Raw genomic sequence first — 24,621 nt, forward strand, 5'->3', positions numbered from 1 at the left:
CCAAGGCCCCAGTCGTCAAGAAAATCCACAAACAGGAAAGTCTAAAAAAAGACACAGAGGACCCTGGCAACTTTATTCAAATAATAACTTGAGAGAACCCACTGGAGCACACCCACGGGGTTTTCTTCCTGTCCATTTTGTAAGGCATAGCCTCCTTTTATCCTAATTCCTGGCTGCATGTTACCCTTTTCCCTTCCCCATCGGCTGAGGTACCAGGAAGGCACAGCTTTCCCGAGCCACCCGCTGCATAATCCCTCCTTAAACCTACTGTTTTACCCCAAAGTTCAGAAGCTGGGGCTTGTGCATTCCCATGTCTGTGTCAGGAGCTGTCTCGGCTTTGCAACAAAAGTCAAAAAGTCTGTCCAAAGTCAGTACAGACATTAAGACCCTTTTCAAAGACGTCTACACCCATACCTTCCTTCACCCGTGGACCTGTTTGTTTGCAAAGATAGTAGATTACATCTTGCATATCTCATCTCAGCTATCTAAGCCACGTCTTTCAGTTTGAAGCCATTCCCCCTGGGTCCTGTCACTGCGTAAAAAGCCCTTATCCATCTTTCTTGCGGGCCCCCTTCAGGCAGTGGAAGGAGGAAAAGGGAGCCCCGTGTCCCCTCCGCCCCCGTGCGGCCTGTCCGAGGCCCAGGGCTGTTGGACATGGACAGGAAGGCGCTGCGATCCCAGCACGTTCCCAAGGCGTTCCCAAGGCGTTCCCAAGGCATTCCCAAGTCATTCCCACGGCATTCCCAAGGCATTCCCGAGGTGTTCCCAGCACGTCCCCCAGGCGCTCTCCAGCGGCCCCCCCCGCGCTCCCCTCGGGCGCTGGCCGCGCCTGCGCGCGCCTGCGCCGCTCCGCGCCATGGCGGCCTGGACGTGCTGCCGGGTGGCCGCCGTGTCGTGCCTGGTGCTCTGCGTGTCGCTCCTGCTGCCGCGCACCCTCCTGCCCCGGGCCGGCGGCAGGCAGGAGCCCGGCGCCGCGCCGCCCGAGGGTAAGAGGCCGCTCCTCGCCGCCGCCCCCCCGCTGTCCCCCCCTGCCCGGGACGCCGCGGTCCCGCTCGGGGTGAGCCCGGGGCGGGCGGGCTGTGGGCGCTCCGTGAGGGGCCGGGAGCTCCGCCGCCCGGTATGGAAACATAGCGTAGTTCCCCCTTGGCGCCTGTCTGCCCCGTGCTCATCCCTTAGTGACGTGTGCAGTGCCGGAGGATTCGTTCGTGGTTACCCCTGTGATCTGTTTTCTGGGGTTTTTTAAAGTAGTTTAAAAACCTCACAATATAATTTTATTTAAGTGCGGGGTATTAAAGCTTCCCGAAAAGTGGCATATTCATTCCACTTTTTTCGTTTGTTTTGTTTTCTTTTTCATTGCAATACATCCCTTTATTATTTTGTTATTTTGTGTATGGACTGATTTTATTGTTGCATACGAAATAAAAACTCATTTGAATCGTCTTCATTGTTCAGTTTCCTGTGCCAGAGTTTTAAACTTTTGTTTTCATGCACCAGATTTTCATGATGCTGTGTCCACGTGGTGGCTTATTTTCCGCTGACGTCCTGTCCATGCAGCCCCCCAGTCCTTCGTGCCTGCCCTCTCATTCTGCATGTCCTCATCTTTAAGTTCTCAAGGAATGGCTTTATACAAGCATCTCCATCCTTTTAATGCCCATTGCCTTTGACTGCAGGGGTTATTTTTGCCCGAGTCACTTCACAGGAGTAGCTGGTATCATAACCCCTAGTCTTGGCAGAGAGGGAGTTTTGTCCAGGGCTGCCGGCAAGCCAGAGGTGAGGCTGGTGGGAGCACAGAGAACTTACAAGTTCTTCAGGATGCTGTCCCACAGGGACTTGTTCAGTGACTGTGTCTTGTGCATCCTTCCAGCAGCCTGGTTCTTCCATGTCTGCGCTCTTCAGTGACATGGATTTCATTTAGTATTTAATTTCAAGGTTTTCTAAGGACCTTCAGGCTGAGGTTACTGCTAAAACAGTGTTATGTTGAAGCCAAAGACAGGATTTCTTTACCACAACAACCATTTCATGGTTACCATGTGTATTTCTGGTCTTTAAGAACTTAAAAAGAGGTTGGTCAGCACTGTAGATCTGCAGGTGTGTAGTTCCATTGCAGGATCTCCTCACACTGAAACCATAAAGGCCCAGCAGCCAGCACAGGTGACTGTGAGTCAGTGCCTGAAGCAGGGATGGGAGCAGATGCTCTGCGAGGTTGGTACCTGGCTCCCCATTAACTTCTGCCTCTGCACAGCTCCCAGCTGATCTCACAGTGGTACCAGATGATAGAATGTGACACACCATTTTCTCACAGCAATGTAGTCTTAAGCAGTTGTCAGTTAATGTTGTGGTGCTCCTTTCTTTGGCTGCAGGTTGATCTGACAGAAAAACTAGTTTTGAAAAACGCAACAACAAATGTGTCCTCCAATTATTTTCGGTGCCATCTGTCGACTGAATGATGTTCGTCCCTGTTCTAGCACAGCTGGCTCTAAGCAGTGCTGGGATAGGGTGTCTTAATCACAGCTACAGTTAAATGCTTAAAATAGGTAACATAAATACTCTTTACATCCTCAATATTGTAAATCCTTCCCATCGATCCTGCAGAGATCACAGGACAGCAGCAGTCCATGTGTGCCTGATGCAGCACAGGCCCCCAGCATTGCTCCCCTGTTGCACCCCAGCACCTGTCTTTGGCTGAGGATGGAATTACTCACCTCAGCTGCTCAGTTTCAGATGAGAGTTTATGGTCCGTACTTTCAATTTGATAGCAAGGATTTCATTACACCTGCTCTGTAGACCAAACTGTATTTCACCTGAAGTTATTCTTTTATTGGAGGAATAAATCTTGATTGAATCACTCAATTCATATCTCTGTCATTAGTTGTCCTCTTCAGTGCACTGATAACTGCAGTTACCTGCCAGGAGTTTCAGAGGCTTGAGGTAATCATGTCATTCTTGAAGTTAATAAAGTGCTTATGGTAGTCTTGGGGGCAAAATGTCTCTGAATAAAACATGCTTAAAGTTTAGTACTGTTAGAACTCAACGTTACCAGAAGGTTTTTTATCAAAACAGGCTTTAGGCATGGGAATGGAACTTTCTCTAATAAAGTAATTTTCAGAGGTCTCTTTCAGGAAAATAGTGAGCATTGATCTATAGAAGTTAATATTATCTTCCAGAGAGGAATTTTGTTCTTTTTCACAGTAATAAATTCATGTATATGACAAGGCTTAGTTAAAGAACTTACTGTGTTTGTATCACATTCCTTGTTGACTGCATAGACAGGCATTAGAATGTTTATCTTTTGTTAAAGAGGAGCAAAAAGGGGACCCACTAGCCGTTTAAAAGCACATTTTAAGTCTAGTGTTCATAATTATATGCCATGCATTTTGTAAAGCTACTCTCAAAGTTAGTAATTTCAGATAAACCTAACAACTCCGTGACAGCAGCAGACTCTGCTTTCTTACAATCAAGTGGCATCAGCTTTACAAAAAAATATATGACAGTTCAGGTAACCCCCCCGTTCAACTTGAATTTGTGCAATGCACACATCAGTTGCCTGCTGGTGTCCTGAGGAAAATGATGTGCCAGAGAGACATATTACCTAGACTAAGAGTTGCTGAATAGTACAGTAACGTAAGTCTAAATAACTTTATGAATAGTTGAGTTGGATTCAGTAGCAATTCCTAAAACCCATTAAGTAGAACACACAGCAGCTTTCATGAAAAAGAGATGCTCATATGGTCTGAGTATCATAATCTGGTTGGTTGTTGTATTCACTGTGTGTAAATACAGTTTTTAAAATTTGCTTCTTTCCAGTTGAATGTTAATATTGTTACAAGATTAAAAACCTCACAGTCATTCTCATGTGAGAATGCCATTAAGGACTTTATCTACATTCAGAAACTACAGCCTTTTAAACAACACAAATGTTTGCTGGGGCTTAATTTCATTTTTGGACACTAAGCTGTTGAAGGGACCGGGTTAAACAAAACATGCTCTACTTGCCCTGTAGCTGGTTTGCAGCATTGATTTGAAACATTAAAACTGACAAAATTATTAAATGTGCAGGATAAAACCTAGATGAAAAGACTGCAAAGCCGGGTGGGGTGTGGTTGGTGGGAGTTACACTCAGCAGTCAATCTTCACAAAGGCAGCCCTTGGGCTGTCACAGGGGAGTTGAGAAATGTTTCAAAAGCAGAGCAGCACATTGGCACCCTCCAAAGGTAACAGGAGTTCGTGCTCTTCCCACAGCACTCCCGCAACAGGAAAATGTCCTGTTGAAGTACACAACATCCCCACTTGCAGCTGGATAGGGCAGCAAACAAGGACCCAACACATGTCCTGCTGTGCTCCTCAAGTGTCACTTGATTTTCTTGATGGAGAGTATGTTATTGTCTCCATTTGAAAGTGGTTTGTTTTGCCCTGGAAGTGTGGAATCTTTTTCAAGTCACAGTGCCCCCAGATCGTTAACATTTGCCATTTATATACTGTGTGTTAAGAGCTTTGTGCATATGTTGCTTTCAAGTTGCCCTCAGTTTCCTGTGTAATTTGCATGAGTTCTTCACAATAAAAAACTGTGGAAGATAGTATTCTTTATTAAGAAAATAACTATAGAAGTATAAAATCAACAGGATAGATTTAGAAATAGGAGCCATGAAATTTCCCTTTAAAATTATCTTGATAGTGAAATGTCTAGTGTCTGTCCTCTTGGCCTGATTATATTTAATTTAATTGAATTTTTTAAAGCACAAACGAAGCCTTGTGGATAATTTAGAAAACTATTCACTTTAAATACAGTTTCACCTTTGTCAATTATTTTCTGCTTTCTTAATGTCTTAATTTTTAAAAAATAAATAATATTTGCATAAGACATTTTATAAATGTTTACCTACCCTGCTGCTTCATCCCCACCTTAGTGATGCTGCTCTCTGCACGACATCACACTCGTTTCCACAGTGACCGACTGCTACAGGGCATTGCTGCTGGAGCAGGGGGACTTTCTTGTAAATAAGATGCTATGCTTTCCATCACAGACTTTGAATAATTCACTAAAATTTAAGTGCACGATAACAGCTTCCTCGAAATTAGACTAATCTGAGAGTGGGTTTGGTCAGTGGTAGTGTACCTTGGCAGTTACACTAAAGAACTCATGGAATACGTGCTATCATCTACAAGAAAAATATGTTTTTAATAGTGGAACTTCATGAATTATTGATATCACTTCCTAGTAAGTGTTTACTGCAATTTTCTGTGCTCAGGAATTTAGCTGCCTATGATGGTGTTTCCTAGCAAGACCAAATGTTAATTGAATTTTTCTCTTGTGTCTCATAAAAGTATTTGCAGCTGCGTACTCACAGAAGTAAAGTCAGTTATTTGCAGTGCTGCTTCAAACCTGTTTTTTATTTTCTTTCTGCAAGCACAGGCAGCCTGTCCCAGCACCAGGCAGCAGCGTCCAGGCCATGTGTGCCAGGGAAGGGGAGTTTTCCAGCTGGGATCAGGGAGCTGCAGCCCAGTCTGGCAGTCCCCATCTCTGGTGCTTCCATCCAGCGCCTCCCACCACCAGATTCCATGGCAGAGTAGCTGAGTAACTCAGCTCAACACTAGTCAGTGGAAGGGAGTGCAGGGCCATGTCCAAGCTGGATATGGAGATGGGAAAGCAGGATGTCAACACAGAGGAGTCAGGTAGTGAATTTCACAGCAAAACTGTTGAATTGATGGCAGCAGGAAAACAGAATAATGCATGAGCTTAAATTTATTTAGGTTCTTGCGCCCTTCAGTTATGTGAAATCATTTGCAGCACCATTTCAGGCTCTCTGCAGTCTTACTCTGGCATCTGTACTTCCATTTGTGCTTGCTCTCCTTTCTTGTGTTAAATTAGCTCTGCCCAGAAAGGTTAGAAACCTCTAAATTTTTTCCCTCTAAAATGCCAAAGATAATATGTCCTGGGCTATGTTCAATCTCCTTTCTCACACTGCTTTACCTTAGACCTTTTTAAGTAGAACAGCTTGAGCAACACTACTTTTCTTAATCTTTCATTACTCGCTTGGTAAAATCAGATAAAATACTATTTCTTATGGCAATATCCAAATATCTATGCTGGGCAAACACCGCAGCCGTGTGTCAGGGTGTTAGGTGGATAATGGTTTGGACATTAATACATTTATATATTAAATGCCTTTGGACACTACTGAAAGATTAGGCTCACAGTGGAAAACTGGTATGTTGCTGAGGGATCTTGAGGAGAGAAACAAGTAGGAATCTGGCATCTCATACCGCTGGAGATGCTGATCTCTTGGGTATTCAGACAAGAACACACCTATTAAAATCCATGTGTTGTTAATTGCCCTGCCAGCTCTTTCTCTGCATGAAATCAAGAGATTTTAATTGTGATTCTACTACTAATTGTGTAGGAGTAAAATGCTAGGAGTAAATGGTTTTAAGTAAAACCTAACTCCTAGCACTGCACATCACAAGAGACTGAGGATTGAGTTTACAGACTTAGTTCAACAAGTTACTTATTCATCAGTGGTGGTGAATTTTCAAGCAGAGAAAATAGGTCACTTGCACCTGCTGCAGGTTTACGCTACATGTAAAAGGGTGGAAGATAATAGAAGGGAAATGATCATTGTGTGTTTTTTTGCAGGGAAGCTCAGTCACTTTCCACCGAGGATGCATTCCCACGCCACTCCTGATGGCCGAGCAGTCCCTCATTTTCCAAAGTCTCACCTTACTGAAGCACTTGCCAAAGCCAAGGCAGGTGGAGGTGGTAGTGGAAGCAGTGGTGGAAATGGAAGAGGTCTTGTGGGACAGATTATCCCTATATATGGATTTGGCATCTTCTTATATATTCTGTACATTTTATTTAAGGTAAGACTATCATAAATTGAAAAGTCAGGGAAATAACTCAAAAAACTTAGAAAAAAATAATACTGTCTTGTCAGTACCTTGTTCCATTTCAGCTGTGCTCAAAAAGATGCTTATGCTGCACCTTTGCCTGGTGGTCAAAAGACTGGAGTATCCTGTGGATTTTGCTGTTGCAAAGACTGTAGCTAAGAATGCAGGGAAGGATTTCTCTGATCCTGTATTGGCCTCAGACCTCTTAAAATTTTTTAAGGATTTTTTTTCCCCTGGAAAATGTGCATGTTTAGAGCAATGTTAGATTAATTTTGAATATACATGTAGTATTCTTTTCCCTGTTGTATGTGGCTACACGTTATGTGTACTATGCGTGTCACGTTATTTGTTCCAAGACTCTGATAGGAGTTTTCAGCTGACAGAATCTTCCAGGCATTTTTCATGGTTTTGCTGCTGGGTGTGCTTTTCTGTGGCTGCCTTCTGGCATATTTCAGTTTTCTGTATTTTTTTCCATTGCCTCTGGGGCTTGTCTGTTACTATTGTTATAACTCATAGAAGGGCCATGTTCTTGTCCTCATCAGCTGGCTTCCAAGGGAAGAACTACTCCTGCAGAGCGGAAATGCCCCACTGCTACACCTGGGAACATGAAGAGGAAAATCAGTGAGTATGGCTCTGCGTTGTATCTGTGTAGCTGTTGACTCTGTAATGCTTCAACAGGGTTCTTCAGGTTCTGGGTGCACTGTAAAGCTGATGTTCCCTCCTGAAAAAAACCTCCAAAAAACTAAGCCAGAATCTTCAGTGTTGGAATGAGCTAGAGTTGAAAAAAATTACTGCACTGTCACTTTCTAATCTCATTCAGCCCATGAAGCTGTGATAGCAGCCTGATACCAAACCCCTCTGGAATGGATGGCTTTTCATGAGGTTTGCTGAATTAACTGCATGGATTTGCTGAACAGCTGTGTCACTAATGATTAAAAATGGATAATAGGATGTCCAGCTATAATTATTGTATAATCCCTAATAGTCTAGTAAGAGCATAGAAAGATACCATGAAAGCTAGTTTAATTTTTTTGAATTGGTGAATTCTTAGCCATTATCAGGCATTTCCCTATTTTGTCCCTTTTTTGCAATGCAGTGTTTTCATGCATGCAATAAAGAGAGCAAATAGTATTCTGAAATGTTAATTTGATTTTACCTAAACATTGGTGAGATAGATTCAAGTATTTGTATGCACTTATTAGATAAATTAATAAGGTTACTATTGAAAATTGGAAGAGTAGTTACCATTACAGCATTTAAACGTATTGTGTTTAGCTGACTAAACTGTAATAGGAAGGCAAAGTCCTTAGGGCTTATTAGGAAGCGGTAACAGGAAGGTAATTCTCTTAACATAGCTGTAATTTTCTTGACATTAATGCACATATTAGGAATACCTAATGTACTCAGTGCTGTAGATTGTGTCTCCAGTGCACTCGTACTGCATTGTGCCTGGCAGTTTTGGGCAATGTATTAGCAATGGTAATTGTATTTTTTTTTCCTCTGATGCTTAATGAGAGAAAGAAACTTTGCAGTAAGTTAACTTTGCCATCATTATATCCCAAAGAGCTAACGGTGAAAATTATTCTATCTTTTTCTAGAGCTCTTCATTTATATTCCTAAAGCATTTGTGGCATGCTGTAGCAAAGTGGGGGTCAGGTGACTGGATTAGGAACTTGAAGACTGAGTCACCACTTACACAGTGACTTGGAGGAAGTAACTTCCCTTCTCTTTACCAATTCCCCTTCCTCTTTTTTTAAAGTCTCAGACATGCAAAATAATTACATCAAGTTGCATTAAGTAAGGACAATCTGTGCAGGCTAGAGATCTTTCTAAAAGTGAGATATTGATGGATTTCTCCATTCCTGCTAGGCTGAATTTCCATTGTCCCTTCGTGCTGATTAAATGGGTGTAAAGTTGGTAATATTCTCTACCTTCTTAGGCCAGAAGAAATAGGTAGAATGCTTTAAGCTAAATCTTTTCATTTCCTCACAGCCAGTTTGGTTTGGTACAGCATTTGCTACCTGTGATAATGGGACAGGGATACATTTTCAAGGCTCCTACTGACAGATCTTAGGATTTTGTTTTGTTTTGTTGTTTGTTTTACAGCTGACTATGAGCTCACTCAACTCCAGGAAAGACTGAGAGAGACAGAAGAAGCAATGGAAAAATTAATCAACAGAGTAGGACCCATGAATGACAGGTGTGTTTCAAATTAAAGTATTTTAAGGAGAGGTTCTACTCTGATTAGAAATTAAACTTTTTTGCATAATCTATATTAAAATAGCATTTTTATCGCTACTTCAAATTATAGAATTTTGATTTTACACATCCCAATTCTTGTTCGACAGTTTTTCTTTTTTCAGTAGCTATATATAAAATAAATAATTTTTTTCCAGCTTCGTTTTCCTTAACCAGAAAAGCAATTATCCCTATCTCCCCACTTTGTACAGTGCGTGAAGAAAATGGCAGGTATATGTAAACAGAAGAGAAACCATCTACATTTAAAGTACATAAACCAGCCTGTTTTATGTAACCAAAATAATATCCTGAATTATTCTTTTCTAGTTCTATGGATTATTTTCCTAAATTGAAATGCTGTTATAATCTATGTAAATTCCTGTTAGAATAACCATAACATTTTTCTTTAAGGCAGAACTGTATAATAATCTGATTACATAACTTAGTTCCACTCTAAATTTATGCATTTGCTTCTAACTGTAAAAGACAAAGGATTGTAAACTCAGCATTCCAAATTTTATTATGTTTATTAATGTTTCCTACAAATCTGATATCACCAGTCTGTGTTATAAAGAAACACTGGAAGCAAGTCTTTGTTTTTTGTAAGGAGTAAAAAGGACAGATCAATAGGATACTGCATAACTGCAGTGTGAAAACTGAAATGCCATAAATCTGAAGGCAAAAAATGAAAGCTGTTCTCGTTGTAAATCATGTTAACTTTGTCTGGATCAGCCAAGGCCTGTTTGAATTCTGTGCTGAACATGCACATTTTGTTCATTTATGCCTCAAACCACTCTTTGGGTGCAGTTTTGCCTGCTTTGTGCTGTGCCCTGTACTGTCTCGGGCAGACAAGGTGCCCAACTTGCCTATGTTCAGCCAGGTTCCAGTGGGAGAGCCCCTAAACTGCCCTGGTTTTGTTAGTGGAGCAGAAGGATCCTGCTTTGACTGCTACTCATCTCTGTTCTGGAGAGCTGACACAATGCCCTACATGTACTTCTAAGCTGACAGAAATAGGCTTATGACCTGCCCAGATATTGTGTTGATTCTCAGGATAGAATACTTTTTATCCTGAGAAAATTGGTTTAGGGTCTGATCCAGTATTTGTTCTACTCTGTGTTATTGGCCCAAAGCCTCTATTTAGTAGAACTTCCCTTCTTTGTTCAACCAAACTATTTATATAGATGGGTCTAAAGGTCTCAGGGGAAATGAGAATCTGAATCTAATGAAGAATTTTGCATGTTGCCTCTGAAGAGGAGGGGAAAGGCACCTCTTGATGGAGCAAATAGCTGTTTTCAAACACTTTGAAGCTTTCTTAATCTACTCAATAATTTCACTAGTACTGGATAAATCTATTAAAATAACCCATGGTTAGAAAGTGTAGTTAGAGTACTAGGCTTATTCAATCTGGATATTGATAGATAAATAAAAAGGAAAGAGTAAGAGAGTAAAAATTACTTGAGCTTTATCTATGGATCTGCAGTTAAACAGAAACCCTTACACAGAAAAGTCAGAGACAGAAATAACTGGTATCAAATTTAGCTAAGACCCCAGGTGAGACCATAGGCCTTTACACCAGGTATGGCAAAGCAACAGCCAGCCTGTGTTGTAGAAAGCAGCAACCAGAAACTTGGATTTCTTTATTTTTAATGAGGTTTGAAGACCAACCTCCAAACCAACTGAGACCTCCTTGCAAACGAGCATACCAGTTGGAATTGCTACACCATTATGTAGAGAAACAACCTTCCAGAAATGCAAAAGTATCAAAAAGTACAAGTACTTTTAATAAGGCCTGACATGTTGTAGGAAGAATGAGAAGAAAGGTAAAGAAAGCAAGAGGAAGAAAGATCTGCCTGCCCAGGTCCTCAATAATGCAACCAAAAATTTCTATTTCTGGTAGTTAGGTAGAAATAATGCAGATCACCTACCTGTTTTTAAAGTCCTGTTTAGCAGGCTGTCAACTGGAAAAACTTCCTTTTTATCATAAACTGAGCAAAGGTGATATGGAAGAGTGAGAGGCTCTGCGAGGTGCCATTTTTGGGATGTAGCTGCATTTTGGTAGTGATTACTTTAGGATCACAAAGCTAAAAAAATACCACTTAACATGTCTGAGATGCCATTAGATTATTTAGATTATTTTCCCTGCAGTCATGATGGCTCTTCAGGAAATGTTCTAATCTCAGAGTAAGAATAAGGAACCTTTACCTGTTAGTTGAACTCTTTGGGACTCTACAAAGTTTAAGTATTGCCAATATGAACAATAATTGTGTTGGAGCTACAAATACAGAGACCAAAAATAATGACCTTTTCTTGCACTGTAAACCTTCTGCATTTGTTATCCTCTTAGTATTCCTAAGTGCATTATATCCTGGTAAATCTCCCATGTGCAGGCAGCCAGATGTCTTACACACTGCCAGCAACCTACAGTAAGTCTTCCCAGAGGCCTTAAATGAAGTCAAAATAACACATGGGCTTTAGTTTCTCCCCTCTGCAGGGAAATTTGCCTTTTAACTAAGGTATTTGGAGGAGGAATACTCTGAAATGCAGAGCCCTTGTGTTGCAATAAGACAGGAGTGTTTTCTAATGAGACTATTCTACATATTAGGAATTTTTCTGTATGAAATGCCACGGTGATGCAGCTGCATCGATTGATCCTGTTATCTGAGCTAGCTTATCTGCCCAATGTGCTAAAGAGATAGGCCTCTCTGTCTTCAGCCAAGTGATACATATTCAAAATGGTTACAGCTTTGTCTGTAAAAGGAGGATTAGTTCAGCAATTCTGTCACATCTTTGGTCAAAGGCTGATGAAGCCATTCCTTTTTGTGGGCTTCTTCATTCACATCTCAGATTCCACATCTGCATAAACCAGGCTTTTGGGAAGATGCTGCCTCACACCTTCAGTTGTTTGTGGGACAGATTGCCACCACAGCTTAGGGGGAATCAGTGCAACCTAGGTATAGTGTTGGGCTATCAGCTTTTCAAACTGTGGGGCAAGGTGCTCCTTGGTGGAAATGCAGAAAAGTGGTGTTTTGCCTCGTGGTCTCAGTGGAGCAGTTTAATCTAGGTAGGTGCTAATCAAACCAGCTCCTGAGGTATGTTCAGTTACAGACACCTGTCCTTGCAGCTGTGCACAAAATCCAGCTCAGGATCAGCACTTCCACCACCAGCCTGCAGGAGGATGCTGATCTTACTTTAAACCAGTGTGACTTTACTGCCCATAGTGGAGTAGCCATTGTGTCACCATCATTCCCATGTGGGCAGAGTGGCACAAAGTACCTCTTGGAGTGCTGCTCCAGTCCCAGCAGCTGGTAAGAGGAAAACCTGAAGGACATTGCAAACTTATTAGAATTCTGATAACTAAAATGAGGTTTACATAGATATTAACCACCTAAAACCAAAACCTGCTTCTAGCTCCTCTCTTCCCATATCTTTCCTACGATTTGCTGAGCAGCCTACACAGTGAATCTACTCTTAGAGATTATCTGTCTGTGTGCTCTCCAGACCAGAGATCACCAGAGATCATATGTCTGACCTCACATACCCCCTACAGTTCAGCATTCCATGCATGCCAGGGGCCACCCTTTGAAGTAACTGAGGGCAACAGCTCCTGACTGAAACACAGATCCAAAAGAGTGCCAGAGGAGTGGCTGGAACTGGCATTACTGCTCAAGAATGACTTAATCATAATTTTAAACTCAAGATGAAACAAGCACCATTGGTCAGAACCATGGTCACCCCTGGTGGCAGCAGTGTCTTTCTCATTCTGGCCTACTGAGTTAGCAGACTGCAGAGCACCCCTCTCCAAATACTACCTTTTTGTCCATAAGATTTTTAGAAGCCTTTTTTCTTTTCAGAGAAACTAACATGTAATGACTACATGATCTTATCTGTTGGAGGCATTCTTGTCACAGCGATGGTTTTATTACGTAAGCAGTAATAGTTACTAGATCCAGCAGTGTAGAAACAGTAAAAAGTTTGCTTTCAATCTGATAAAAATCTGAGTCCTCTCCCTCTAATTCTAAAGGGCAAGTTACAGTTAAGTGTAACACTTTCTTTCCATTCTTCAGTCTTCCTTCCTGTTTCTCCCCTCTCACCTCCCCAGCAGGCTGCATTGTTGACTGTCTATAATGACAGGATGATCTGTCCAACTTGCAAATTTAATGGTCATACTGAGAGATTTTAGAATCTTAAGACTTATGACTGAGAAATTTTGATTAGCCTCACAAGCTACACATGTAACACAGATTCAGAATTTAATTTCCTTATAATACTTCAAACAAGGTACTGCATCCTAATTCTTAGCTAACACACTTTTAAAGGCAAGAAATTTCTGTAGTGTCTTTTGTACTGTAACTCTGTTTTTGCATGCCACTTTCACCTTGCTCTCACATTGGCTTTACCTGCCTCCCTTTACATGTTTAAATAGAAGGCATTTTGGATAAAGGGATAAACTATATCCAGCAGAAGGGCAGACCACACACTCCTCAGTAGGTTTCTCCAAACTGTGCTGCTGGCATGGACCAAACAGTTAGGTTCAAACTCTTTTCATAGCTTGCAATAACAGTGGACTAAGTTCTGGTGTCTGATATTTTCTGGCAGGACTCAAAATGTTACAACAGATCAGGAAAAAATGTTACTTCAACAGCTCCGAGAGATTACTAGAGTTATGAAAGAAGGAAAATTCATAGATGACATCTCTCCTGAGAAAGAAGCTGAGGAAGCTCCTTACATGGCAGACTGGGAAGGTAAAGCGAGAGCCTTTCTTACCAATATCCTTACAAGGAAAATTGGATAAAGATTACTCACAGTTCCAGATTCTTTCAAAGTTTTGGTTAACTTTATCCTTCTTTTCAAGAAGCCAGTGTTGAAAACTTCGCAAGAGGTTGCTTGGCTTTTTTGTTTTCCCCAACCATAACAGAAAAAAATAGACTTTGAGGTATCCAACATTTCTTTTAGTGTAAACACTGTGCTATCTGCTGCCCAAAGAGGCATATGAATAGTCACATATGCTCCATCTGCTGCTGGGGCTTGGCTGCTTTGGAGCCGATCATAAAACCCTTGGAAATCAGAATCAGTATGTTTTAGATAACTTACAGTTTTTACTTTTGATTAGTCACTCCTTGTTAGCTCCAATGTTGTAAAAGTCAGCTCCAGGAAGTATTTTAAAAACTATTTATTTTAATGTCCTTTCCATTCCTTGGTGTTTACCTGCTACATAAATGTGTTTTCAAGATACCTTAGTTGACCTGCTCTGTATAATAATGTTAAAAGCAGACTTAATTTCTTGCTTTTTAAAAGCAAAGAATGATCCAAAACATTTCAAAAATGATCCAAAACATAAAGCATAAACAGTGGCCTTGAGCTCTGTTCATAAAGTCAAGTTTATGATGCTATTTCTAAAATGAAACGCACAAAGTCATTGATGTATCTGTTTTTTCAACTTTTGAAGTAATGCTGTTTATAGCAAATGTTCAAACCGTGTATCAGTCAATCTGTAGGCAGAAAAAAAAGAAGGATCCATTTAAAGATCTAAGACACACCATTTTTACCTGTTAGTCCCAATAGCTTCCAGCAAAGCTCAACTGTCACTCCTGAAAGTCAGGGTTGATATCCTGGCTCCCTAAAAGTAAGTGAATTTTTTTTCATCATCTCCCAAGAAGACATGCTTTGCACATTCTTGCCATGGATTTAATCCTGTGATGTGTACATGGCATTAAAGAGTTGACACTTGCACTGCCGGTAGAAAAGAACAACTGTCCTGGCCAACTCGCATCCACCACTGAGGTCAGGACTACTTTTAAATGCTGGTAATGCTCCAAGCTGCATATCCCTTTATTCCTAAGGTTATCCAGAAGAGACCTATCCTGTCTACGATAACTCCGATTGCTTCAAGCGCAAACAGGACACAATCCTTGTGGATTACCCTGACCTGAGCCAGCCCTCTCCAGAAGAGCTGGCAGAAAGAATGGAGGGCATGGAAGATGAGGAGTATCCTTATAATGAAACCCTGCTAAGTGATCTCACCACGGGAATGGGTCGTCAGGATTTAATGCAGAAAAAGGATGATGTAACTCTCGTCAGGGAGAAGAGTGACCTTCCTGCCAGCCAGAGCACTGGGGAGTGCTGCTGTTGCTGTGATGATGATCCTGCTGTCATAGCAGAGAATGCTGGATTCCACTCTGAGAGCTGCAGTGAAGTAGAGGAGACAAGCCAAGAGGACCTGTCTGTGGAGTCAGAAAATGAAAATGCAGCACTGGAAAAGCAAAAAGTCAGGGATTTAGAGGAGACAGGCACACTGAGGAAGCGCAACACCAAAGTACTTGATTGATAGTGACATCAGTGTATGCTATATGGATGGTAAAGAGAGAGGTCATAAACTGTTATCCATGTGTGTTTTCTTCCTCCCAGTGAGGACTTCTCTGTGTTCATCTCCCTGTACCTATTGCATTCTTGTGGTACCAGTCACATTATCTGCCTGAACTGGAAGCCAATGCCCTCTTTCATGCACTTGTCGTGGGTTAGCATGATGCTGCCAACAGTGCTTTGTCCTTGATTTTTGAAGCCTTGTATGTTGGAGCAGATATTTGTGACTCATTCCTTTTCAATTCTGAAGGACCCATCCTTGGTTTTGCCCTTTGTGATCCCAGAGTTAACCAAATGTCTCTTCTGACTTTTTCAAAAATATCCGTGTGCTACCAGTTAGGAGAGTTGATCAAATCCTTATATATACATGAGTTTACTGGGATGCTGAAGGACAAAATATGCCTTCTTTTAGCTCAGTGTTAACTGGTCAGCAGAGCAGATCATCGTCACACATGAGTCTCTGTGTCATTGCTCTTGCAATGACATTTCTTGCTTGAGAAACTGCTGTCACTACAATCCACAAAGCTCCTGTGCTACCCTACAGCCCTTTTCCCTGTTATTCCATGTTGTTGGAACAGTAGCCTAATCCATGTTGTGTTACTTGTGTGAGCAAGACTGGAGCTCTGTGAGTTGTGCTTTAACTTTGCCTTAGCTGTGGTGAAACTCCCAGATGATTGCAGGAAGTGGACCACAATGTGTGAGAGCACTAAAAGTATCCCTAGAGATTAAAATCAAAAAAGCAGTGTTAAGTTTTGTCTGTAAAGGAGAGAACAGCACGAGGGGAATCCTCAGACTGAAGGTGGTAGCAAGTAGGCTTTTCCTTCTTCCTGGAAACTTGTGTGGTTTTTATGCTCTTGGAATATTGTTGCCAGGTTCATGTTGAGGCAACCTCTGGTATGGGATGAGGAGAGTGCTGGAGCCAAGGGCTCCTGAGGAGAGGTGGCAGGTGGTCCCTGTGCCCAAAGGACAGCCTTTGTCGTGCAAGTGGCATGGCAGGTGGGATGGGCTCCAGGAAAGGGTCCTATGACCCTCCTGCTTCTCCCATATCTGGGCACTTTTCAAGCCCACCATAACCCAATGTATTGGGCTACACTCATGTCCCAGTCACAGTGGCTGTTTGTGAGATCACCAGTCCCCTGAGTGCTCTGGCACTATAGAAGCAGGGCCCTCTGCAGCTGCCCCACTGTCTACCCAGCTCTGGGGCCCTTGATGAATGCCTGGGAGGAAGAAAAGCCAGAGGAGTGAGGCAGATGGCAGCTCACCTTTGTAAGGGACAGCAGCAGGGCCCCTTGCAGTGATGGCTGAAGAGGAAGGCATGTGCGTGGAGGAGGCCGCGGAAGAGGAGGAACAAAATCACCCCTGTGCCATGAGTGCCACTGCCCTCAGTTCCCTGGTCATGGCCATGCAGAGCGTGGCTCTGTGCCAGCCCAGGGACATTGGCCTGCCAGGGAGCCACTGGAGCAGTCAGCTGGGTGACCCACCTTTGCATGGGACAGCACTGAGACACATCCAGCAGCGGCCAAAGAGGGAGGCACTTTCCCTGGGCCTGAAAAATGGCAATCGACGGTGCCGGAGGAGGAGGAGGGGAAAGAGGAGAAGGAGGAGCATCAGCCCTAGCACCGTGAGAGCCATGGCCAACACGCGAGGGACGACATCCAGCGTATGCCTCAAGGAATTCTGGCGGCTCAAAGTCCGTACCTGCCTGACTGAAAAATAAGCAACATGACAAGCATGAAAATGCTGTCGTCCTCCTTATTTGCTACTTTAGTGACAGCACTTGTGCTCCCGTGACCCCTTAAGCAGGAGGTGTTTTTTAGAAACTATCCAGTTCCATGTCCACATCCTGTTTTATTGATGCCACCTTATGTCCTGGGGTTTTTTAGGCTATAACATCAAACAATTTGAGACTAGTTTTTTTAAACAGAGTAAAAGTTATCATAATGAAGGCGTGGAGCCCTAGGAATTTCTTCTTTGCAAACATGCTAGGGAATCTTATGGAGTCCCAGCCTCCACACGGGGCCTGTCCTACTGGCTCACCCATTCCATCTCCTGGCATCAACAATCATTTGTTGATTGCCATGCATTATATGAGCCCTTCCTTCTCATCCCCTACCCCACCCTTCCTGGAGCTCCTCTGCTCTGAGCCACAGGGAAAGGACATGAATTGACCTGGCTTTCACCAGGCTACTATGCTGAGGTGACAGGAGTTATCCCCAGGAGGGCCACTGAGGTTCCTGGGGTCTGGAGGTGGGATTGCTTCAGTCTGAGGACAAAAACAATCCCTGATGGACAAGTGAAGTCAGCTTTGCATAAAGAATATTAGCAGACCAAGCCAAGAAGCAGCAAGAGAGCTGCTTCCTTGGAGAACCAGCAGATGGCAATTCAGCCAGGAAGAAAAGCTGGCCTTCACATGGAGTTCCCTTCTAGCTGCTTCATAGGAAGTTCCTTTCAATGTTGGGAAAAACATTTTAAAAACCAAACCAATAAACCAAAAAATAACAGCAAAAGTTCTTTCTTCTTCTCTTTTTTGGGATTTGGTGAGTGCCTACGGATTCCTCTGTCCCCTCTTGCTCTCCACAGTCCTGGAAGGGTATTGATGTGTGGGGTATAGGCCTCAGAGATGGTGAGGAATTGGGACCCACAGCAAACCAGGGCAGGCTGAGGGAGCTGCCTCCAGTCACGATGGTAGGATGTGGAGCAGGTGACCCAGTGAAAGTGTGGATGTCCCATCCTTGTCAACATTCAAGGTCTGGTTGGCTGGGGCTTTGACCAATCTGGTCTAGTGTCAGCGTCATCCCAGTGTTCAGCCAAAGCCCTTACACCATTCCCCAGCCTTTCCAAGGAAATGGTAGGAGATGTGCTGGAGCCCTGCTGTGGATACAGGCACAGCCCAGTGTGAGGCTGACACCCTTTCCCTGGATTGTCACAGACTGGTGAGTGCTCCCTGTGTGTCACCGAGCTGTGACACTGAGACAGAAACCCAGAACAGGGCAGGCATTCCACTGCATCAGTATCCACCATGGCCTCTGGGACACTCTGCTTTAATGAAATAAATTGGATTCCCCTAGTCTGCACCAGCTGCAAACCAGATGCTGGGTGCCTGTCAAGGTGGGGTGCTGGCCTGGGGCTACCCCCACAGAACTGCTCACATCTGGCCCTTGGTGCTGGGATGGGGTGTGAGTGGAGTGCCCAAGGCAGTGTCCCATGGGAAGGGCCTGTGCCACATCCAGAGTCACCCCCCAGCCCTGTTTCATGCCAATCCCACCAGCCCAGCCCCCAGAGTATCTGTATCCCTGAATTATGGGTCTGGCCCTCCCACTGCCCTCACCACCACCGCTGCCACGCGCAATTGTTCCAAACATACCAATAATCCCCATCATCTGGGAATCTGCCAGGCAGACATCATCACAGGAAAGTGGATTGGTGTTGATCGGGAGCTCCTCGTGATGGCCATCGTTCTCCAGGTGGGAGTGAGTCAATCCTCTTGGCACAGTGTTATATTGTGCTCCTAGAATAATTATGCTGTACCAGTTTCTCCCAAGTTTGCAGAATCTCAGCCAAAGGGGTCCCTTTTTCAATGCCAGGTCTGTTTCCCATTGTTTCAAGCACTAAGAAGGACTTGAACCCCCCTTTTTACTTGGAAAAAAAAAGGAGCTGAACTCCCCTTTTACATCTGCCTTGCAAGGGCTCTAATCCCTTACACCTTAGGCGTTGTTAGGGCTACTTTTACCACCTGTGACAGAGATAAAAGCTTCCCGTTTCTTTGCAGCAAGGTGTCAGAGAGCCTCAAGAGCTCATCCCTGAGGTGTCAATGGCCTTGGCAGCCCCTCCCCAGGGACCAGTAAGTGCTCTCTGAATGTAGCCAGCCTTGCCTCCTGTAGCAGCTCACTAGCAGCCTTCAAACTGAGATTCCTCCTGTTTGAATAATATTTCCTTTTTGCCCTTTGCCTCAGCTTTCCTTCCTCTGAAACAGAAATGTCTATTTAGAGGAGCATTTTTAAAAAGGACCATCAAATATGTGTCTCCAGCTTTCACAACTATTAACTGCTCATTTCTATAGGGAACACTCATAATTTGAAGGAGAGTTTAGCTGATCAAAATCAAGATTCTCAGAGAACTTTGATTAAATAAGTAAATCTAAATCATAGGCCAGAACCTCAGCAAAGCTAGAATTTGAGAAAAAGTCATAGAAGCTCAAGTGGATGACCACTAGAAGCAGTCAGGCTCTTTAAAAGCACATGCTTCTTTACTTGTGATGTTTGCCTGGCACATGAAATGGCTGTATTTTTTGTTAAAGCTAAAAGAAATAGCACATGCGTTGTTAAAATGAAATATCATCACACAACTAGATTTTAAAACCCACAAATGGGCTTAGTTCTCCCTGGATATTTGAGAGTGGTTACAGATTGTTTCAGACACTCCATGGGATCAGAAAAAACCCAAAAAGTAAGATCACTGCTGCCCCCCAAAATAATCTAAAGAGCTTTGGTTATCGAATGGTATTTGGAAAACAGATAAATACCGTAGAAGTTTATGACCTAACTCTTTGCATTAGCAATTAGTGTCCATATCTTGGATTTTTCATTTTAATCTTAAAAACTATACTTACCTTTGAGAACACAGAACAATCTAGTGCAATAATCTTCTATTTAAATAATATTTACTTGCACATTCTAATAAAAAATAATAAAATACTATGTTTTTAACCTTATGTACCACAAGCACCAGGGAAGAGAAACCAGGTAAGAGTTGCAAAATAATCTGTATATCAATGGTTTTATACTGACCATGTATTTCAAAGCAAATGAATCAGACTGAGCATCCCAAACACAGCTGGAAAGGTTGGTCTAGTCAAGTGATTTTTCTCAGCTTTGGAGCTTCATCAGTTTTGGGGGGGGCACAGGTTCCTAAAGAGCAAATAGATACCTCTCCTTTTTCTCAGTGATCTTCCTGGGATGGCTTAGATAGTGCTCAGAGACCACCCCTTCTCTCCGCTGGGATTAAACACCTGCCCAAGTACAAGATTACCCAGACTATATTGCTCCTGACAGAGGAATTTGTAAAAATACAGTTTAAATGGCATTGGAAACTCCTTATGTTAAATAACTTCATATCCAGTGGAAGTAATTTATTGAGGTATTTCTGACCTTGGGTAGGGAAAGACATTGTTGTTTCAAATAAATTAAGTTTAATATTTCTGCACAGTGTTCTGTATTCACAAACACCGGAGCCTCTATGACACACACCAGGTAAATTATGTGAGAATACAAAAATCAGTCATTGCACATACTGGTAAATAAATACATTTACTCCAGAATACCAAAAAGTTTCTTTTAAAATTTTAATTTGCAAAAGCACATTCTTGCAGGTTTATCTAAAACTTTCTAAAGTCTGAACAAAAAGGGAGATGCTTGGCTATTCGAAACAGGCCAAGATAGTCTTGTGTGCAAAGAAGCCTGATATGTTACAGCTGTGGTGCAAAAACATGTCTGGTTAAATGTTAATTCTCGTGATTAGATAATTTTTTGTCAAATTTGATATATTTGATATACTCCATTCTTTAAAACCCCACATGTAAAGAAAATATAGACCATAACATATGCAAATTCTACTGCATAACATGGATTTATTTAAGAAAGGCAAGAAGATGAATCAGAAAATGTTTACTGTGGGAATTAAAAAAAATAAAAATAAAAATATTTAATTTGCTTTTTCATTTTCTAGGAACAGAAACATTCATGTCGCACATTTTCTACTCCTTGAAGTTTAAGTAAACAAGTCAGAAACGAAGGTTATTTTTCTTTACAGGCAGATATATAGTCTCAACATATTCGAAATGGGTATTCCTACAGCTGCTCCCAAACACTGGATCTTTCAGACTGTCATTAGTTGGATGAAGACAGTGTTGGAAAGTACAAAATCAGCTCAGTGGCTACTAGGAACCATCACTAATGAACCACCTCTAGAGTATGTACTTTCTGAGATACTTCTAGAGGTGCAACAAATTACAAAATATTCTCCACAGACGTTTTGTTTTGTTTCCCTGCTCTTGAGTATAAGAAATTGTTCAGAAAGGAGAAACAAAAGCCCCGGTCTTCTGATCATGGGGGAGAGATTGGCTCCCTGCGTGGATCTGAAACTGAAAAATTAGCTCAAAGAAAAAGCAGATGGTTCTCTGGAATAGATACTTACATGGAGAGCATGAGAGAGAACAACTCTTTGTAATCTTTTCAAGAGAAAAAAGGATCACTTGCTCAAAATGATTTTTAAAGAGGTTTCAAATAACTGACTCTTTTAGAGATACTTTGCAATTATTAACCCCAAGGCAAATTAATGTCATGGTTTATCCTGTCACTTAGAAGAGAGGGCAAAGAAGATCTTACCAAAGGAGTTTTCTTAAGACTGTATCCATATTTATATGTGTGTGTGCACAAACGTTTGCACATCTCAACCTGGAAAATGTTGGGAAAGTCATAAACTAAACCCATTCCACACTTAATACTGACAATCCTTCTGGATGCATATATATATATATATATGTCCCCTTTTTACTTTGCATACAACTGTCAGAGACCTGATTTTCCTATCACTGAGCACAAGATTTTAATTTGACATAAAATTAGTTTCAATCACCAGAAAAGATGTTTGCAATTTTAGGATAATAAAAATTATTAAAACTCCAATATTTGTCTTTTTCATACCTGTTTTTCAGTAAGCCACTGTAAGAGGTTTGTTTCTTGCAGGCCTTGTTTCTTAGGGTAACTCCCTGTGTGATTTGCTAGTTCTCGTGCAGATTCAGTTCCACCCTATTTTATCCCTTAAATCATGGGCAAGGTTTTGTTTTTCTAAATGCTCTGTGGAGTTGCAGTAATGACATCACTGAATTTGGCAGCACATTTAATGGAAAAGGTGGGCATTTTTCACCAACAGATATTCAAGATCCCCCCTCTGAATGCCAACAAGTCTTTATGGGGTGTATGTAAGAGCAAACTGTCCTGCCTTCCAAATGCAATTTTCTGAAGTGTTCATGCCAGAAATGCCCAATTTTTGTGATCCAGTTAAGCTCACATTTAAACAAAGACAAGAAGACATGAGGGCTCTGTCAGGGACACACAAGTGTGGCATTATGGAGACACAACAGAAGTTAGAAAGAAGCATTGGTTACACCAGCAGGCTTGGGATTAGGCCTGACACAGAAATAAATGGGTGAAAAAAGACACCATGAAGAAATCTGTACAGAAGTTGAGCAGTTCAGCTGAGAAACAAATGGTATGGGCAGAGTTCTTACCAATATACCATAACACAAGCAGTGACCATCAGCCTGTCACTGACCACTGAAATCCATGACTCCCTCTAAGCAGAGCTGAGCAGTCTGCCCATCCTCTGGCAGGAACTCCCCTCCTGCCATTCCCAGCACATCCCACTGCCCGGCCTGCATGCTGGACCTCCTCACATCTGCAAACGGAGCTTGGTCGTGCTTTGGTTTGCTGCTCTGCAGCTGCACTCCTTGGATTCTGTGCTGCCTTTTTCTGGGCACAGGGCTCAAAATAGTGCAAGTGTAACAAAAAGGTGATCTCTTCTGAAAGGCAATGCAAACACGAGTTCAAGTAACTTAAAGAGCCACAGGTCCCAGGTTTTGCCTTCAGGAGGAGCTCTTTCTTCAGGATTGGGAGAGCTGTAATTTAATGGCTTCGGTTCAGCATTTTCTCTGCTAAGCTTCCATGCACATCTCTGCAGCCGTGTCCTCTGACTGGTGACAGACACAGAAGGTAGGGGACAGCACATGGGGACAAACATGCACTGTGACAGAGCAGGGTGACAGTGAGCATGCGAGAGCTTCATTGCTCTGTGATAAACCCGCTGCGTGTGCTTTTCTGACATGGCTTGCATGAATGCTAAGAGGGGCTCTCATCCTCCAGATCCAGGCAGATAGAAATGAGGAAGAAAAAGAGAAAGGAAGATTATTTTCTGAGAAACAAGCATACCCTCTGATGGGTAAAATCACCCTAGTTCTATGGGCATCATTTACATCACGCTCCTAGAATCAAGCTCTGCTACACTAGTAAAGCATCCTGGCACCTCAGAATCCCAAGTAGAAAGCTCACTGTTGTCAGGAAGTTTAAATTCATCATACAGGTGGCAATAAATCAGAGAGTGCTGAAAACTACTGCAGTAGGAAAACAGGACTTGGGAAATGTGGCCTCTACTGTGCAGGTGCTGAGCTTTGAGGTACAGTTCAAGAAGCCAAAAAATGTGGTACAGTAACTGCTAAGTGCCACCCCAAGAGTGCAGAGGGGTGAATCCCTTTTACATTTCCACCAGGGCTTGGTCAGAAACCTGTTCAGCACTTTAAAATTCCTCAACGACCTTGAACTGCCCAACTTGATGAATACCCAGGTGGAAGATTATGCAACCAGAATTGAATGCCACCTTATTTCAAAATGAGAACATATACACAGGGATTTAACACGCTTTAATTCACAGATATTGACTTTATAGAGCTTTCACTGACTTAGTGTTCTAAAGTGTCCCTATATGGAAAAGCCTGCACACCTTTTGAAAGAAAAGAAGGTTATAGATGGGGTGGAAAAAAAAACAAAACCAAGGAACTTAAAGCAAAACAAGGAATTCCTGTGATACAGATTACTAAGCTGAAAAGCATCTATCACCTGCCAGAAAGTATTTGAAGTGATACCAAATAGGAATTCAACCTGGTGGGCTTGTGCGGTGTAGTCCAAAAGACAGAATAAACAGTGCTTTTGAAAACAGGGACTTGGCTTTTTTTTGGAAAGAAAAGAAAACCAACAAAAACCTTGTCATATTGTCACTGGACTCAATAACTCTTGAGAATTCTTCAGTTAGAGCTAATCCCACAATCAACTTTTTGAGATGACACTGTGAGAAATCTTGTAAGAGTACACATCACTGCTGCAGCCCTACTTTAAAACAGAAGTTAGAATTAACAGTAGACAGAATTTCTTTTCAGCCTACATAGTAAAACACTGATCCCCAACTAAATACAATTGGGAATGAAATAGAGCCTCATTGTTTGGTTTTTTTTTTACTTAGGAAAACTCAGTGCTCTTGATTTAAATGTTTTGCTGAGCAACTTTTCAGTTCCTGACATTTGCTCAGTGTTCC

At 42.3% G+C, this 24,621-nt stretch overlaps 1 protein-coding gene across 1 annotated transcript; it reads left to right on the forward strand.

The window, feature by feature from the left end:
* The first annotated feature begins 808 nt into the window (after positions 1-808).
* RIC3 (RIC3 acetylcholine receptor chaperone) lies at positions 809-22,727 on the forward strand. The gene is made up of 6 exons (XM_063398057.1): positions 809-986; positions 6,632-6,855; positions 7,425-7,503; positions 8,989-9,082; positions 13,717-13,862; positions 14,961-22,727. The coding sequence occupies exons 1-6, from the start codon at positions 857-859 to the stop codon at positions 15,443-15,445; spliced, it is 1,158 nt and encodes a 385-aa protein (XP_063254127.1). The 5' UTR covers positions 809-856; the 3' UTR covers positions 15,446-22,727.
* Positions 22,728-24,621: the final 1,894 nt, after the last annotated feature.

The sequence above is a fragment of the Prinia subflava genome, chromosome 5, assembly GCF_021018805.1.
Source record: "Prinia subflava isolate CZ2003 ecotype Zambia chromosome 5, Cam_Psub_1.2, whole genome shotgun sequence".
Lineage (NCBI taxonomy): Eukaryota > Metazoa > Chordata > Aves > Passeriformes > Cisticolidae > Prinia > Prinia subflava.

What these genes read in the sequence shown, in the direction of transcription:
- RIC3 (XM_063398057.1), top strand. Translation starts at nt 857, where the DNA reads ATGGCGGCCTGGACGTGCTGCCGGGTGGCCGCCGTGTCGTGCCTGGTG. An exon ending in CGGCGCCGCGCCGCCCGAGG is followed by an intron (nt 987 to 6,631) that starts GTAAGAGGCCGC and finishes GTTTTTTTGCAG; the next exon opens with GGAAGCTCAGTCACTTTCCA. An exon ending in TTACATGGCAGACTGGGAAG is followed by an intron (nt 13,863 to 14,960) that starts GTAAAGCGAGAG and finishes TTTATTCCTAAG; the next exon opens with GTTATCCAGAAGAGACCTAT.